The 18,773-nt window shown below is 37.7% G+C and overlaps 1 protein-coding gene across 7 annotated transcripts in view; it reads left to right on the forward strand.

Moving 5' to 3' along the window:
- SPAG16 (sperm associated antigen 16) overlaps positions 1-18,773 on the forward strand; it is a 1,027,170-nt gene that overhangs the window by 245,610 nt on the left and 762,787 nt on the right. For all 7 annotated transcript variants that reach the window (XM_070269235.1, XM_070269234.1, XM_070269236.1 and 4 more), the window contains one exon: positions 11,723-11,850. In XM_070269235.1, the coding sequence (XP_070125336.1) occupies positions 11,723-11,850 (128 nt within the window). The remainder of the gene's footprint in view (positions 1-11,722; positions 11,851-18,773) is intronic.

Consider the following 18,773-nt stretch of genomic DNA (forward strand, 5'->3'; position numbering starts at 1 on the left):
AGAAAGGTATAATATAAAAAGTAATTAATTCTCATCCCTTTGATCTGATCATTTTCTTTTCTTTCTTTCTTTCCTTATTTATTAAAGATTGGCATCTGAGCCAACAACTCTTGCCAATCTTTTTTTTCTCTTTCTGCTTTTTCTCCCCCAAACCTCCCAGTACATAGTTGTATATCTTAGTTGTGGGTCCTTCTAGTTGTGGCATGTGAGACGACACCTCAGCGTGGCCTGATGAGGGGGCTATGTCCGTGCCCAGGATTCGAACCAGCAAAGCCCTGGGCTACCGCAGTGGAGTGCATGAACTTAACCACTCGGCCATGGGGATGGCCCCAGTCTGATCATTTTCTACATCTATTCATGACCACTGTTAAGATTCTCTCTCTCTAACAATATTTTATATATATATATTAGCATTTACCTTTGTAGATCCTTTTGATTTTATAAATACGGAATGATTTTGTTTATATGCTATTCTGTACATTTCTTTCTTAAGTTAACAAGTCATAGAGATAAGTCCTTATAAGTATATATAAATTTAGAATGATATTTTAAAAAATTTAACAATTATTATAGCATGGACACTGACCAGTCAGGATGGATGCTGGATGTAGGGTGGGAGAAAGTTCCTGGAGGCCCAGGTGTGCCAGGAATTACCTTAATTAGGGCATGATGGTAAATAAGTCTGGGGCAGTGGGTGGCACCCAAAGAAAGGGCTTGGGTAGTGGGGGTGAGAGGAGCATGGAGAATGTGCTCAGGGTATCAACTATTTTCCAACTAGCATGATCATCTTTCAGTATTTTAACAGCCAACAAGACCATACTGATGCACTAGGGTTGTATCAGCCCTGCATGTACCTCATTCTATTTAATGTAGTACACAAGAATAGCACTATAACTTCATAAATAAATCAATATACTGATGCATGATTACATTGTTTTTAATACCTAATATTGTAATAAATGCTCCAGATTAGAAAATTAATAATAATTTTATCTACTTCATTCCAATAGATTTACTGCTTATTTCTTCACCTTAATATCTTCTGCATATTTTTCCCTGGCTTTTCTCAATGATATGGCTTCTCATTTCTGTTATTCTTTCATGAGATTGTGAGTCCTTGGATTGAAAGGAGTGTATGTGACTTATATTTGTAGTCTGATAACTAACATAATGCCTAACACAGAGTAGACACTCAAGTGTTGAGTGAATGCCTGAGTGAATAATTTTGAATTTTAGGTTCAAAATTAGTCTGGATAATTCCCATGAATATTAGTTCAATAGAAAGTAAAGAACAGAATAGAGGAGCAGACACGAGTTGAATGGCATGGATACAGGACCAGGGAGAAATCTGGGTACCCAAGAGACTCATGTAGAAGGAGGCCAAATAGATAGTTTGGCTTCCCAGTCAGGTTAGATACAGGGGATGTCTAACTGATATATCACTGAAGTGAAGAGAGAGGTACCCATCAGGTCTTTCATCCTTTGACTATAAGCAGCAAGACTGTGTTTAATCCTGGCTGGTAGGTGAAGCAAGAATTCCTTTTATTATTGATCCTGAGACAAATAGAGATAGCAGTTAACTAGATATGGGACTAGGATTCTGAAAAGTGGGATCACACTGAAGTGGACTTTAATTAATATCCCAGGAGAATATTAACCTCAAGTTTGATTAACATAAAATATTTTATAATAAATAAGTAGAGTATGAAATAGCGAATTTACTAACCAGTTGAAATTAACATGTGCCACTAATTGATGCAATAATAAAAATATCCACAGAAACAGCTAATGTTTATGAAGGATTTATTAGGTGCCAAGCATGTGATGAGTGCTTTACAGAGATTATCTCACTTAATCCTCACAGCAGGCTGTGAATCAGGTATGATTTTTGCTGCATTTTACAGATGGGAAAATACAGTTTAGAAAGTTTGTTAAATAGCTCGACTAAATTCACATCTTAGTATCTGGTGCAGCTGAATCGCTAGGGAAATCCAGTATTTTCAATCCCAACTCTTGTTTTACGTGGGGAGCTTTAAAATAAATACCAATGTCAAAGCCTCATTAGTCAGAGTTGAGAACCACTGACCTATCAAAGCATATTACTGAGAACTTAGCTTTGCCCTCCAGTTGTACCTTGTCAATACAAGGAAATGGTAATGGTTATGTAGCTTGAAAGAATAATTTTAAGATTTTGCTTCCTCTGTCTTCTATGTACTGTCCTTATGTACGTATCCTTCACTGATCTGGCCTACCCATCTGTTGGCTGTTGTCTCCTGAAATGTTTCAGTCTAGAGTCTGGGTGACATAAAGTGTCCTATGTTTACATCTGCAAGTGCATCTATGTTTAGATGGGATTGCTATTACTAGGACTTTGCTGCTCTTGTTGTAAATCTTCTTTTAAATAGCTGTTCAGTTATTATTATATTTTCCTATACTCTCTCAGCTGCACCAAATAGACTGTAGTTGATTAGGTTTTATTAAACCTAGTTAATTAGCTTTTATTAAATGCCTTATTGTATTAGTTTTGTATAATGATCAGTTTAACAGTGCTTATAAAAATGGCTGTAGATAATAAGTTTATGGTTCTAAACATTTCCATGTAGTCAAAAAAATTATATGAGACTGGATTCTGATCCACCTTGCTATATTTTCCAACATAATAATTTACCCTCCTTCCATTTCCAAACCAAGCAACATTATTGAAATGAAATACCACCACAACAATAGAAAAATGAGCAAAAGGCATAAATACACGGTTCAGAAAAATTAAGTACAAAAATAAATAAGAAATGCAAAAATAGTTTAATTTATTCAAATAATTTAAGAATTGTCAATGGAATATAGTTTTTTTTAAATTGAGGTAACATTGGTTTATAACATTATATAAATTTTGGGTGTACATCATCATATGTTGATTTCTGTGTAGATTACATCAGGTTTATCACCCAAAGACTAATTACAACCTATCACAACACACATGTGCCTAATCACCCCTTTTGCCCTCCTCCCTCCCCGCTTCCCCTCTGGTAAGCACCCATCCAATCTCTGTCTCTATGTGTTTGTTTGTTGTTTTTGTTTTCTTCTATTTATGAGTGAGATCATATGGTATTTGACTTTCTCCCTCTTACCTGGCTAAGCATAATACCCTCAAGGTCCACCTGTGTTGTCACAAATGGAAAGATTTCATCCATTTTTGTGGCTGAGTAGTATTCCATTGTGTATATACCACATCTTCTTTATCCATTTGTTCCTTCATGGGCACCTAGGTTGCTTCCAAGTCTTGGCTATTGTGAATAATGCTGCAGTGAACATAGGGGCGCATATATCTTTAGGCATTCACGTTTTCATGTTCTTTGGATAAATACCCAGCAGTGGAATAGCTGGATCATATGGCAGTTCTATTCTTAATTTTTTGAGGTATCTCCATGCTGTTTTCCATAGTGGCTGCAACAGTTTGTACTCCCATCAGAGGAGAGTTCCCTTTTCTCCACATCCTCTCCAACACTTGTTATTTCTTGTCTCATTAATTATAGACATTCTGATGGGCGTGAGATGATATCTCATTGTAGTTTTGATTGGCATTTCCCTGATAGGTAATGATGTTGAACATCTTTTGTGCCTGTTGGACTTCTGTATATCTTCTTTGGAGAAATGTCTATTCAGATCTTTTGCCCATTTTTTAATTGAGTTATTAGTTTTTTTGTTGTTGAGACATATGAGTTCTTTATATATTTTGGATATTAACCCCTTATCAGATATATGATTTGCAAATATCTTCTCCCAATTGTTAGGTTGTCTTTTTGTTTTGTTGATGGTTTCCTTTGCCATGCGTAAGGTTTTTAGTTTGATGTAGTCCCATTTGTTTATTTTTTCTATTGTTTCCCTTGTCAGGTCAGGCATGGTGCTTGAAAATGTGTTGCCAAGATTGATGTCAAAGAGAGTACTGCTTATCCTTTCTTCTAGAAGTTTCATGGTTTCAGGTCTTACATTCAAGTCTTTAATCCATTTTGAGTTAATTTTTGTGTATAGTGTGTGTAGTGTAAGACAATGATCTACTTTTGTTCTTTTGCATGTGGCTGTGCAGTTTCCCAACATGATTTATTGAAGGACTTTCCTTTCTCCATTGTATGATCTTGGCTCCCTTGTCAAAAATTAGCTGTCCATGGAGGTGTGGGTTTATTTCTGGCTCTTGATTCTCCTCCAGGGATCTGTGTTTCTGTTTCTGTGCCAGTATTATGGTGTTTTGATTACTATAAGAATGTAGTATGTTTTGAAATCAGGGAGTGTGATACCTTGAGTTTTGTTCTTTTTCCTCAGAATTCCTTTGGCTATTCAGGGTCTTCTGTTGTTCAATATAAATTTTAGCATTCTTTGTTCTGTTTCTGTGAAAAGTGTTGCTGGAACTATGATAGGGATTGCATTGAATCTGTAGATTGCTTTAGAAAGTATGAACATTTTAACTATGTTAACTTTTCCAATCCATGAGCAAGGAATCTCTTTCCATTTCTTTGTGTCTTCTTCGATTTCTTTCAACAATGTTTTTATGGTTTTCAGTGTACAGATCTTTCACCTCTTTGGTGAAGTTTATCCCTGGGTATTTTATTCTTTTTGTTGCAATTGTAAATAAGATTGTATTCTTAATTTCTCTTTCTGCTACTTCATTGTTGGTGTACTGAAACGCAACTAACTGATTCTTGTATGTTGATTTTATATCCTGCAACTTGACTGTATTCATTTATTATTTCTAAAAGATTTTTAGTGGACTCTTTAGGGTTTTCTATATATAAAATCATGTCATCTGCAAATAGCGACATTTTCACTTCTTCCTTTCCAATTTGGATCCCTTTTATTTCTTTATCTTGCCTGATTGCTCTGGTTAGGACTTCCAATACTATATTAAATGAGTGGCAAAAGTGGACATCTTTGGTTCCAGTTCTTAGAGGGATAGCTTTCAGTTTTTCTCCACTGAGAATGATATTAGTTATGGGTTTGTCATATATGGCCTTTATTATGTTGTGGATACTTTCCTTCTATATTCATTTTATTCAGAGTTTTTTAAATCATAAATGGATGCTGTGTCTTATCAAATGCTTTCTCTACATTTATTGAAATGATCATGTGATTTTTATTCTTCATTTTGTTAACGTGGTGTATCATGTTGATTGATTTGCTGATGTTGAAACATCCCTGCAACCCTGGAATAAATCCCACTGGACTATGGTGTGTGATCTTTTTAATGTATTGTTGTATTTGATTTGCTGGTATTTTCTTGAGGATTTTTGCATCGATGTTCATCGGTGATATTGGCCTGTAATGTTCTTTTTTTGTGTTGTCCTTGTCTGGTTTTGGTATCAAGGTAATGCTGGCTTCATAGAATGTGTTGAGAAGCTTCCCCTCCTCTTCAATTTTTGAAAGATTTTGAGAAGGATAGGTATTAAATCTTCTTTGAATGTTTGGTAGAATTCACTGGGGAAGCTGTCTGGTTCTGGACTTTTATTTTTTGGGAGGATTTTGATTGCTGTTTCGATCTCCTTACTGGTGATTAGTCTATTCAAATTCTCTACTTCTTCTTGATTCAGTTTTGGTAGGTTGTATGATTGTAAGAATTTATCCATTTCTTCTAGATTATCCCATTTGTTGCATATATCTTTTCATAGTATTATCTTATAATCTTTTGTATTTCTGAGGTGTTCCTTCTAATTTCTCCTTTTACATTTCTGATTTTATTTATTTGAGACTTCTGTCTTTTTTTCTTAGTGATCCTAGCTAAACACTTGTCAATTTTTTTACCTTTTCCAAAAAACCAGCTCTTAGTTTCGTTGATTTTTTCTATATTTTGTTTAGTCTCTATTTCATTTATTTCTGATTTTTATTATTTCCTTCATTCTTCTGATTTTGGGCTTTGATTGGTCCTTTTTCTAGTTCCTTTAGGTGCGCTGTTAGACTGTTTATTTAAGATTTTTTTTGTTTGTTGAGGTAGGCCTATATTGCTGTAAACTTCACTCTTAGAACTGATTTTGCCGTATCCCATAAATTTTGGCATGTTGTATTTTCGTTTATCTCCAGGTATTTTTTTGATTTCTCCTTTGGTTTCTTCATTGACTCAATCATTGTTCAATAGCATTTTGTTTAATCTTCACATATCTGTGGCTTTTCCAACTTTCTTCCTGTACTTGATTTCCAGTTTCGTACCATTGTGGCCAAAAAAGATGCTTGGTATTATTTCAATCTTCTTAAATTTATTTAGACTTGTTTTGTGGCCTAGATATGTATATTCTGTGATTTGGGGATGGAATGTCCATCTGGTCTAATATATCATTTAAGTGCAGTGTTTCCTTATTGTTCTTCTGTTTGGATGATCTATCCATTGGTGTAAGTGGAGTGTTAAAGTCCCCTACTATTGTGTTACTGGCTATTTCTCCTTTTATGTCTGTTAATAATTGCTGTATATATTTAGGTGCTCCTATGCTGGGTGCATAGATATTTACAAGTTTTATATCCTCTTATTGGATTGTTCCCTTTATCATTGTGTAGTGCCCTTCTTTGTCTCTTGTAACAGTTTTTGTTTTAAAGTCTATTGTATCTGATATAAGTATTCCTACCCCAACTTTCTTTTCATTGCCCTTTGAAAGGAGTATCTTTTTCTATCCCTTCACTTTCAGTTTGTGGGTGTCTTTAGGTCTGAAGTGTGTCTCTTGTATGCAGTATATATAAATGTGTCTTGTTTTCTTTATCCAGTTGGCCACCCTCTCCCTTTTGATTGGAGCATTTACTCTATTGATAATTTTGAGTAGCTATTGATAAGAATTTACTTATTGCCATTTTGTTACATTTTTTCTGGGTGTTTTAGTAGTTCTCTGTTCCTTTCTTCTTCTCGTGCTCTCTTTCATTGTGGTTTGAAGGCTTTCTGTAGTGTTGTGTTGGATTCCTTTCTCTGTTTTTTTGTGTATTTATTATATGTTTCTGGTTTGTGATTATCATGAGGTTCATATATAATAATCTACATATAGAGGAAGCTATATTAAATTAATGGTCTCTTTAGGTTGACCTCCTTCTAAAAGCTGTGGTCTTTGACTCCCCTCCTCCCAATTTTATGTTTTTGGTATCATATCTAACCTCGTTTTCTGTGCATGTGTATCTGTTACCCTCTTATCATGGAAATAGATAATTTTAGTGCTTTTGTCTTTTGACTTTCATATTAGCTTCATAGGTGATTGACCTGCTATCTTTACTGTATATTTGCCATTGATTTTATTGTTTTGTGCTTTTTTTGATGATTTTCTTATTTCCATTTGTGGTCTTCCTTTTTTCCAATTAAACAGGTCCCTTTAGCACTTCTTGTAAGGCTGGCTTCTTGGTGATAAACTTCTTTAGTTTTTGATTGTCTGGGAAGCTCTTTATATCTCCTTCCATTCCGAATGATAGCCTTGCCAGGTAGAGTATTCTTGGCTGTAGGTTTTTTCCTTTCAGCACTTCAAATATATTGTGCCACTCCCTTCTGAGTTTCTGCTGAGAAGTCAGCTGATAGACTTATGGGGTTTCCTTGGTAAGTAAGTCATTGCCTTTCTCTTGCAGCTTTTAGAATTCTCTTCTTATTTCTAATTCTTGACATTTTAATTATAATATGTCTTGGTGTGGCCTCTTATGGTTTATCTTGTTTGGTGGTCTCTGTGCTTCTTGTACCTGGATGTATGTTTCCTTCCTTAGGTTAGCAAAGATTTCAGCTATTGTTTATTCAAATAGATTCTCTGCCCCTTTGTCTCTCTATTCTCCTTCTGGGACACCTATCATATGGATGTTAGTGTGCTTGATATTGTCCCAGAGGTTCCTTAGACTGTCCTCATTCTTTTAAATTCTTTTTTCTTTCACGTGTTCAGCTTGGGTTATTTCCTCTAGTCTTTCAACTAGCTCACTGATCTGTTCTTCTGCATCATCTATTCTGCTATTGAGTCCCTCTGGTGAATTTTTCATTTTCCAGTCTTGTTTTCTTCATTCCTGATTGTTTCTTTTTTATGTTTTCCAATTCTTTGTTGAAGTTCTCACTGAGTTTGTCCATTCTCCTCCCAAGATCAGTGAGCATCTGTATGACTATTAGTTTATACTCTTTGTCAGGTAGATTGTTTTTCTCTGTTTCATTTAGTTCTTTTTCTGTGGTTTTGTCCTGTTCCCTTACTTGGAACATATTCCTTTGTCTCTTCCTTTTGCCTCTTTCTCTCTGCTTGTATCTATGTATTAGATGGGTCAACTACATCTCCTGATCTTGAAGAAGTGGCGTTATGTAAGAGATGACTTATGATGCCCAGCAGCATGCTTCCCTCTTGTCACCAGTTCCAAATGGTCTAGGCATGTCCCCTGTGTGGGCTCTGTGTGTCCTTCTGTTGTGGAAGAGTTGCTTTTGCTGCAGGTGCCTGGGGAGGCTAGGCTGTTCCCTTAGCTGACTGATTGTAAGCAGCTGCATATGGCTGCCATAGTCCTTTCAGTCACTTTACTGAGTGTGGGGAACCCCAGCACAGTTGGCTGCAAGTTTTAATAGCACATTCCTGCTGTACTTTTTCTGTTAGGTTAGTAGGCCCCCAGTGTGGTTGCTAGGCTCATGGACTTACAATTGCTGTAGGCCTCCAGCCTGCAAGGCTGTTATCAGTTCTCTCAGGATTGCAGCTGTGTGTGGCTTGCCCCAGGCATGGGAGTACTCAGTTGTTCTAGGCTTGAGAAGCGCATGTCTGCTGTAGCTGCTAAGCCCCACCACCTGCAGGGTCACACATGCTATCAACACAGTCCTGCCCCATGTGCACCCCTCAATCCACTGAAGCAGACCAAGTTGCCCCACGGCAGAGGCTCCACACACTCCAACAATGCAGGCCCGCCCCTTGTGCATGCCCTGCCTGGCAGAGACAGACCCATTGCCAGGTTGTAGAGGTCCCAGGTACCCCACCTATGTGGGCCCACAAGTTACCTGAGGGCTTGCTGTTGCGTGGGGCCAGTCTGCCTGGCAGGCTGCCTTCCCTGGCTGAGCTGGATTAAATTGGCGCTCTAGTGGTTGGGGCAGACCCTGGGCTAAAAGTTCTGGGGAAGAATTCCAGTGGTGTCTGCCAGCTTCAGTGTCAGCATGCCTGTAGTAAGGTCACAATAATGGCTGCCACCAATGTCAGTCCCTGAGGACATAGTCCCAGCCTGAGGAGGCTCTCACTTCTCAGTGAGATGTGTCCAGAGTCCATCAAGTTAGTCTCTTTTCACCAAAGGAGTGTGCATCTTTCTTTCTGGTGATTTTAGGTTATTTTATGAAATGAGTGAATTTGTGCATGGGCCCTTTAAGAGCAGGCTTTTTCCCCCATTATGTCCAATAGCTTTTCTGGACGTATTCCCTGTTGTAGTTAATAGCCAGCAAAGCCAGATATTATGACACTTGTCTCTGTCATGCTGAGTCCTGAAGCTGCTTATTGTGGTAAATCTCCCCCACTAAGATCCCCTGCTCCTCTGGGGAAGGCTGCATACCTTAGGATTGCTCCCAGCCAGCCATGAAGTGGTGCAGCTAAAGGTGGCTTTTTTCTCTCCAGAAAGGAATTTCTGCCTCTTCCACCTCAGGCAGGACTGTCCCTTGTTGTAAGGGTTCTTTTTAGGCAGTTTTCAGTTCTCTCTCAGGGGTAATTATTCCAAGAGTAGTTGTAAGTTTGTTGTGTCTGTGGGACAAGGTGAGTTCAGAGACTGCCTACTTGACACGGTCTCCTGAATATAGTTTTATATGTAAATTAGCAACAGCTTTTCTATAGACTTTTTGCCTAAGAATATAATTTACATATTTATTATTTTTATTGTCCATGATGTCCTCATGCTAGAGTGTAAGCTCCACAAGGGAGGGAATTTTGTCTGTTTTGTCCAGTGACATGTTGTAAGAACTGAAACCAGGGCCTGTGTCCTGAAATAGACACTCAATAACAATTACTAGTCAAAAGAAATAATTACTGAATGGATTATTTTAAATATGAGTAAGTGTGTGTGTGTGTGTGTGTGCACCATTAATAAACGTGTGGTGAATTTCATGCAGTACTAAATGACTGGCAGGAGTAAAACTTCATAGAACATTTCTGAAGAGCAATCTGTGAAGAGGTATCAAGTTTTTGTTAAATATTTATTTTACTTGAGTTATTATTTACTTACACTTCTAGAACTGTGCTTTGAAAATATAATCAGTGAAGTGCATATTTATAGACAGAAAATTCTATTCATAGCATTGATAATCATAAGGGAAACAAAAATCCATGAATGTTAAATAAAATATGGCATTTGTCATTCTTTCAAAACAGACTAAATAATGTGAAAATGCAATGATATCATGTTAAATTAAAAAAATGGAGGGTAGATAAATAGAGCATGTTTCCAATTTTGTGAAAGTCGAGAAAGAGAGACAAATGATTAAACCAAAGTGTTCATAGTAATCATATCTGTGTGGTGAGAATAAGATTGCTTTTCAGTTTTTTCTTTGTCATATTGTGAAATGCATGACATTTCTATGTGAATATGCATTACTTTGTTAATCAAAAAAATACTTCATTTAGGGAAAACTAGCTTTATTATTTTCCAGCCCTGAGGCTACATTAAAAATCCATTGTAATGTAACCTCCTGAGGGCAAGATGTTTCATCTGCCTTGTTCATTGGTGGATTTCCCATGCCTAGAATAGTGTTGGGATGAAGCAACACTTATAAATATTTTTGAATAAATGAATGAATGCACAAACAAATGATATGCCTCCCTCTCTAATGGCTATTTTATTTCTTTAATTAATTAATTAATTGATTAATTTTTATTGAGGTAACATTGGTTTATAATATATAAATTTCAAATGTATACTGTTATTTTCGACTTCTGTGTAGACTACATCATGTCCCTGTCAAAAAAAGGTCCAGTTTCCATCCGTCACCGTAAACATGTCCCCCTGTACCCCTTTCACTCTTCTCCCACCTTAAAGCATTAAGTGTAAGGAGACTGATTACTTTCTTTTCTTGTAGAGTTGAGCAATTAATCTATCCTTCATTAAGCATTAATTAAGTTCCCCTTCATACTATGTCTTCTTTCCACTGAAGAGAGACTACTTTCTCATGGACTGAAAATGATCTTTGAGAGTTTGCTTGTTGGGGAGGGAGGTGACCAATACATGGCAGATGTGAATTTTAGCGTATATGAGATTTAAAATGATTATGACAGAAATCTTTTACGTTCAGTAAGTGCCTTTAAATTACCCCTGTGTCCTCAGATTTAAAGAGGAAAACTAATTAATCAATTAGCAATGTTATTATTTTGCTACCCAATGAAAGTGTTTTTAGTCCACCACTTATGGAGAACAAAAGGAGTAGAAGAATACTCACAGATTTTGCTGACATTACTGTTGGGGATGAAAAATGACAGTTGACGAGCAATGTACATGTCCCCCTGTACCCCTTCATCGTAATTGTGCTTCATCGTAATTCAATAAGGGGATGTCTTCACCTAATTTTTACCATGTACCATGCAGTTTAGACTCATGCAAATAGATAGAGCCTTATTTAAAATTTTATCTTGTTTGCATATTTTCTCAAAACTAAAATAGTAAATGAAGGACTTAAGGTAAGTCCTGAGGGAATGTAATGGTAATGTTTATGTTGTAATTTAATAGTAAATAACACGACACCCATCAGTACAGTGATTTGGCTATTTTACAGAGAGCTCTTGCCTTATTTTTTCTCTAGGACTCCGAATTTCCCACAGATATGATGCCAAATCCAAAGCTGTATTTATGTAAGGAAAATATTGGTCCAGCAAAATTTGACTACAAGCTGAATGACATATTTAGACTTCATGAGCTTCCAGTGAGCTGGTAGGATTCTTGACGTTTTATTAATGCCTTGGAGATTTTACTGTCATGTCTAAATGGTGGTGCTTTTGTAGCCAATCATGGTCGAAGTAGTGTGCTCTTAGCCTGTTTGCAAACGGCCACTCATTCAACAGTGATAGCATCCATTTACAGCTGCTGCAAGAATCTTAAAACTAATTGGTTTAGGCACTTGGTGGCAGTACAGACTATGTGCACCATTGTGCATTTTGATTGTAGAGCTTTCAGTTCAGGCTTAAAATAAGCACAAATCACTTGTGGAGAGGTTTGTAGGATTTATTTTAAAGGTAAGAGGTCAGCAACTACGCATTTCATTTGATGATTTTACTTACAATTTTAGCTATGTGTGTTTTTTCCTCATTAACAAATCATTTATTTTGTTTGTTTTGAGGATCATAGTTTCATAAACCATAACACATCAACTTAAACACAAAGTTTATTACTTAGTATTTATTAAAATGCATTATTTTATGAATATACATATTTATATTCATAGGAAACATTTTAAATTTTGTAAAATTTATGCTATTATTATTCAGAGTTTTTGAGAGAAATATTTCTGTGGGAAATCTGTAAGTATACATTCTATCAATCATACAGTTCTGTGGTACATTACAATTTTAGTAAGTGGTCAGCTTTCATAGACAATCAGGGATCTATCATTTTGATTATCGTTTAGGTAAGTAATATTATTTTCTTGCATTTGTTCATATAATCCCAAGTTTATGTCCTTGATCTTCCAGAAATCTACAACTTGAACAAAAATGTGTGGCAAACATTATATAATTGCCCTATTATGCTTAATGAGGACAAAATGTCTCAGAATAAGAAGTTCACCAATTCTGATAGCTTACATGCATTTACCTGTGCTGTTTTTTTTTTTTTTTATTTGCAAAGTTTCCTCTGCTCTGGTGACCATAAGTCTAATTTACTTTCTAAACCCTAATTGTTTGATTATTTCCATGTAGCAAGATCATTGTCTATGGTACCCTGCTTAAGAGCACAGTAGATACGATCTTATCTGCTGTGACCAAAACCAAGGTTAATGAGTTGAAAGGTCTGTTGGTAAAGGGAACCATAAAAATGATGCATTCATACTGCAAGTATTCTGTTTCGACTAAAAATAGTGCATTTGCATTCACGTGCCAGTCTTTTGATGTAAGGCCATGGCTTTCTCTTTGATTAAGTGACTATTGATTGGAATTCTACACCATATTTCTTGCATAAGCTATACCAATAATTCATCATTTACAATTTCAATTTGGTGATTTCCTTAATCTGAAACAAGAACTTCAGATACTCAGAAGATGATCTCTTCACCTTTGCATGGCGTTAATTTAATTTTCATTGACAGCAATTCTCCTTATCACACTCATATTTCCCCACCTTGATTAATCTTTGATTACTTTACAACAGCAAACCCAACTGGCTTATAAGGAGGGCTGGGAGCAAACTGCTTTGATTCTTGGTACTCATGGACCTTAGCTGGGAGCAGCCTGTGCTGGTCTCCTTGGGCGTGGTCTGAGAGCTCTGGGCCATTGGCGTGCAGTGAGACAGCTAGTGGGCTTTACAGAGAGAATGGGAAATGTTAGTCAATCCAACAATTAAGTGGAGGTTAAGGTAAAATCTTCTATTAAAGAAAATGTGGGGGCCAGCGCGGTGGTGTAGGGGTTAAGTTTATATGCTCCGCTTTAGTGGCCCAGGGTTCACAGGTTCAGATCCTGGGCACAGACCTACACACTGCCCATCAAGCCATGCTGTGGTGGCACCCCACATACATGATAGAGGAAGATTAGCACAGATGTTAAGCTCAGCAACAATCTTCCTCAAGCAAAAAGAAGATTGGCAATGGATGTTAGCTCAGAGCCAATCTTGCTCACCAAAAAAAAAAAGAAAATTTGGAGAAGAGAAAGAGGGAAACATTTAATTCTTCTTCTTCTTTTTTTTGAGGAAGATTAGCCCTGAGCTAACATCTGCCACCAATCCTCCTCTTTTGGCTGAGGAAGACTGGCCCTGAGCTAACATCCATGCCCATCTTCCTCTACTTTATATGTGGGACACCTGCCACAGCATGGCTGGACAAGCCATGCCATGTCTGCACCCCGGATCCGAACTGGCAAACCCTGGGCTACTGAATCAGAACGTGCTAACTGGACCACTGTGCCACCAGGCCAGCCCCCACGTTTAAGTCTTAATCAAAGACAAAGTGTGGATTTTAGCTTAATTTATTTGCAGCATTTGGAAATACAGCTGCCCTATTAACAACTACTGCAACCCAGGGAATAATTTCTCTCCCACAATCTTCACTAGTTAGCCCATTAGGAGAGAAGACTCTGGCATCGTGAGTTAGGAAGTAAAAAAAATGAATCACTAGTAGAAAGAATAGTCACTCGTCTTCTAGAGTAACACACATCAAAGGAAGATGAAGCCCTGACTTGAGACAGGTCGTTTACCTGGGCTTTTGCTGCCCATCTCCTTCATTTCCAGTTTGTTTCAGTTTCTGCTTCCTTATGCCACTGTTTTTTCTTTGCCATGTGCTTGTTTCTCTCTCACCTATTTTGTTCTACTTCTTTCTCTATACTCTCGTTCTATACTACCAGCCCTTAACTAGCCGTTATATAAAATTCAATTGTAAGTTTTTAGTGTTTCTCAAGTAATTTTATATTCTCTATTCTTAATTTTAAAATCAAATCACCCATGACGATGACTTTATTTATTTATTTATTTTTTGTCAGTTGCCATCAGTGGAAATAAAGTTCTTCTGTAGTATATAGTTTCCTTAACTTCATCAATATGACAATAATAATAATGAAAATGATAATGAAAAAATATAAATAAAAGCAGTAAACTACATTTTACTAAGCATCTATAAAAGCCGGGATTCAGCTGTTTTACACATACTTTTACTTTTGTATTTCTGTGAGGCAGATATTAATTTCCCCATTTCTCTCTTTCTTTCTCTCTGTCTGTCTTTCTCTCTGTTTCTCTCTCTCTCTCTCTCTCTCACACACACACACACATACGTACACACAAATGAGGCTCAGAGATTTTGAGACCCATAAAGAAAGAATTTGTATCAGGTCTGGTTAACTCAATAGCAAACTACAGGGGCCAGCCGCAGTGGCGCAGCAGTTAAGTTCACACATTCCGCTTTGGTGGCCTAGGGTTCACTGGTTCAGATCCCGGATGCAGACATGGCACCGCTTGGCAAGCCATGCTGTGGTAGGCGTCCCACATATAAAGTAGAGGAACATGGCCACAGATGTTAGCTCAGGGCCAGTCTTCCTTAGCAAAAAGAGGAGGATTGGAAGCAGATGTTAGCTCAAGACTAATCTTCCTCAAAAAAAAAAAAAAGAGCAAACTATGAAATAGTGAAAAAGCCACACATTATTTTAAAGAAAAATACTGAGAGAATAGTTTCTACTTTTACAATTGCGCATACAATTTTGCCAGCAACCTACAACTATATGGCCTATGAGTTTGGCCAAAATCCATTTTTATCCCTGACAAGCAGGGCCTAGGTTCTTTAACTTTAAATATTAAAATAATTAATTAGATTGTGTTTAAGTGCAGAATTTGTTAATTATATGTTCTTTCCCTGGAAAAACAGATTTATTAAAATGTATTTTTTACTACATTTTTCTAACAAGGTCATCATAAAATAAAAGCACATTAATTTCAGATAATTTAAAATTTCTTAATGTCTTACTAATTTTCATTTTTATAGACAGCAATTCCGTAGGTCAAAGAACCAGAAGGATTTTAAATTGAATTAGTTAAGAGAGTTTTTAAGTTCAGATTTAGGTAGATGTTTTTCTCCTACTGTTTTTTCTTTGTTTTTCTGAGGATGATTTGTCCTGAGCTAACGTCCGTGCCAGTCTTCCTCTGTTTTGTATGTTAGTCACTGCTACAGCACGGCTGCTGATGAGTGGTGTAGGTCGGCACCCAGGAACCGAACCTGGGCCACCGAAGTAGAGCGCTGAGCTTAACCACTAGGCCACGGGGCCAGCCTCACCTTTTCCTACTTTTACAAGATGGTTCCCATCAACCTAGAAAATGTCCTCCAGTAACTCCCATTGGCTAAAAAATATATATATTTTTTCTTGACCAGATCACTCCCCACCAGACCTATGCTGTTTTCTCAGAAGCCGTTCTGCCTCCTTTTCACTAAGAAGCTTGGCAGAAATGCTGCCTGAGCTAACAGCTCCACTTGCTCTCCCCATTCTCCTCTCCAGTGGAGTTCCCTTCCTTTACTCTGCTCTGAAACTACTCTTGTCAGTCATTACCTGCTGCTTCCGGGCCCACCACCAGGGCTGTCGTATCTGTTCTCACTTTCCTCACCTCTCGGCTGCAGTCAGTGCAACCCAGCACCCCTGCTTTTCCCTTCTGACTCCCAGGCGTCCTGCTCAGCGGGCTGCTCCTCTTCACCAGACTTCTGATTGATTGACGCCAGCTCCCTAACCCCGGGCAGCTTCATCTTCTCACTATCTCCACTTGCTCAGGTGGCCTCTGCCACTCCCAGGCTTTAAATATGCTCCATATGTTGATAATACCCATGGGGATGTCCCTACCATTAGCATCTCCCCTGCACTTGAATATCTAATAGGCTTCTCCAAATTTTCATGTCCAGAAAGAACTCTTTTTTTCCAGCTAGAAAACCTGTTCTTCTAATCTTCCTCATTTTTACAAAAGCAAAATGTGAACTTAGGTGAATTTACTCAAGCTGAAAGCTGAAGAGTCGTTTGCATTCCTCATTCTCGCGCTCCGCGGTTCCCACTGGTAGATCTGCCAGTAAGTCTGACGGGCTCTTCCCTCAGAATATATTTACATTTTTCCATCTCTCACACTATCACCAAAGCCTACTAATTCACCCTACCTCACCCCATAATAACTCACTCACTTCACAATAGCCAGACAGGCCTTTTAAAAATGTAAATCAGATCATAAGATTCCCTGCTTTAAAAACAACAATGTCTTTCTCTTGTTTTAAAATAAAATCTAGTCTTCTTACAGGGGCCTGCCGGGCTCTGCAGGTTGAGTGTCTTGCTTACCTCCTTGGCCACGTGCTTACCTGTGTTGCCTACCCAGTACCATCAGCTCCCCAGGCTTCTCACTATTCTGCAAACATGTCACCCTTATTCCTGCCCCCAGGGCCTTACACTAGCTCTGTTCGCTACTTGTGTTGTTACTGCTCCAATTTTTGCATGTTTGGCTTATTCTTATCTCTAATATCTCAACTCAAATGTCACCTCCTTAGAGAGGCCCTCCCTGAAAAATGAATATTTTACTCCTCACTTCTCCAGTCACTCTCATGCCCATCATTCTACTTTATTTCTGTCCTGCCTCTCAGTAGTCATACAGCATAAATTTTAAAGTATTTTATAAAAATTTTAAAAAGAACATGAAATGTTAGTGTTTTTCCGATTTATGTGTGGCAGAGACTGGCTAGATGCTTATCAATCCAGTTTCCTCTTCCCTGGGCCCATGGGAAGACTCTATCTCCTGTCTTCTGAAGTGAGCTAAGCTGTGTGACTAACTGTTTCGAAAGCCAGTTGTACCATTTTCAGGCCCAACCCCTGAGACTTCCATTGGAATTCTCTGATTTCTCCATCTTCATCCTCATAGCTGAAATCACAGGACTTCACAAGGGATGAGCCGAATGCTAGAAGGAGCATGGATCCCTGAGTCACGTGTTGCTCAGAGTTCCCTGACTTTCATCAACTGTTGCCTGAGGTACTGCTCTAATTGTCCTGACTAGTGCACTATATTTTTGTGAAAATAGATGAGTTAGGTTATATGAGACGAGTGAAGTTTTTTTAAAAAAAGAAAGACTGAAGGTACTTTCACATTTACTCATTCATTCAACAATAATTTATTGAGCGCTGGTCAGGCACTATTTTGGGCAATTGACTAAATACACAGAAATCTGTTCCCAGGGAGCTTACATTTGTTGCAGGGAACAGGTAATAAACCAATGATGAGTACAAATATGCCATAGTATGTTTGTTGACGTAAATGCTGTAGAGAATCATAAAGCAGGAGTGAGGGAGATGGAGGGCAGCGTGGCTTCATGTTTAGAGGGAGCAGGCAGGAGTGTTCTGAGAAGACAACATGTAATGACAACCTGATGTAGCGGAGACAATGAGACATGCAGAGAACTCTAGAAGAAAATTAGAGTCAGAAGAAACAGCGAACGCAAAGCCCTTGGGGTGGGAGCATGTCCAAACTGTTCCAACAAGGAGTCCAGTGTAAGGAGAGTGAACTTGGAGAAGAGAAGAAAATAAAGTTCATAGGGACCAACGAGGGTGTGACTTAGGGCCTTATAGATCACAGGAAATTTGAATTTTATTCTGAGAATACTGGAAAGCTATTAGAGGATTTTGAGAAGAAATGTGCTACCTGATTTACACGATTGCTCTGACTGGTGGGTGGAAACTAGGCTGTTGTAGGGGCTACGGGTCGATGTGGACAGGACCCCTAGAGTGAGCTGTGAGCGCAGTTCACATCTGTGTTTGCTGCCTGGCAAGAGGTTAGGTTCATATCAGTACTCTTCCATGTGCTTCCACAGAAGCAGACACCAGAAATAAAGAAAAAATGACTAAGTAGCTTTTAATGCAAAAAATGGGCATTATAAAAATGTGATTTTTTTACCAAGGGTCAATATAAAGCTTATTGTTTTGCTGTAAGTTATATGTTTTCAAGAAACCACTAGTTATATTTAAAATTAAATATTGAATCCTTTTTATAACTATAAATTAAACTAGTATTTTACTATGTATATTTATAACAAGCTTAAATTATATTGGAACTTTTTTCATGTTTGTATACCCCAAACAAGCAACATATTAGAGCACAGTATATATTTATTTAAATTTTGAATTATCAAAGGGAAGGAACTTACAGTTTCT

This window comes from Equus caballus, chromosome 6 (genome assembly GCF_041296265.1).
Source record: "Equus caballus isolate H_3958 breed thoroughbred chromosome 6, TB-T2T, whole genome shotgun sequence".
Lineage (NCBI taxonomy): Eukaryota > Metazoa > Chordata > Mammalia > Perissodactyla > Equidae > Equus > Equus caballus.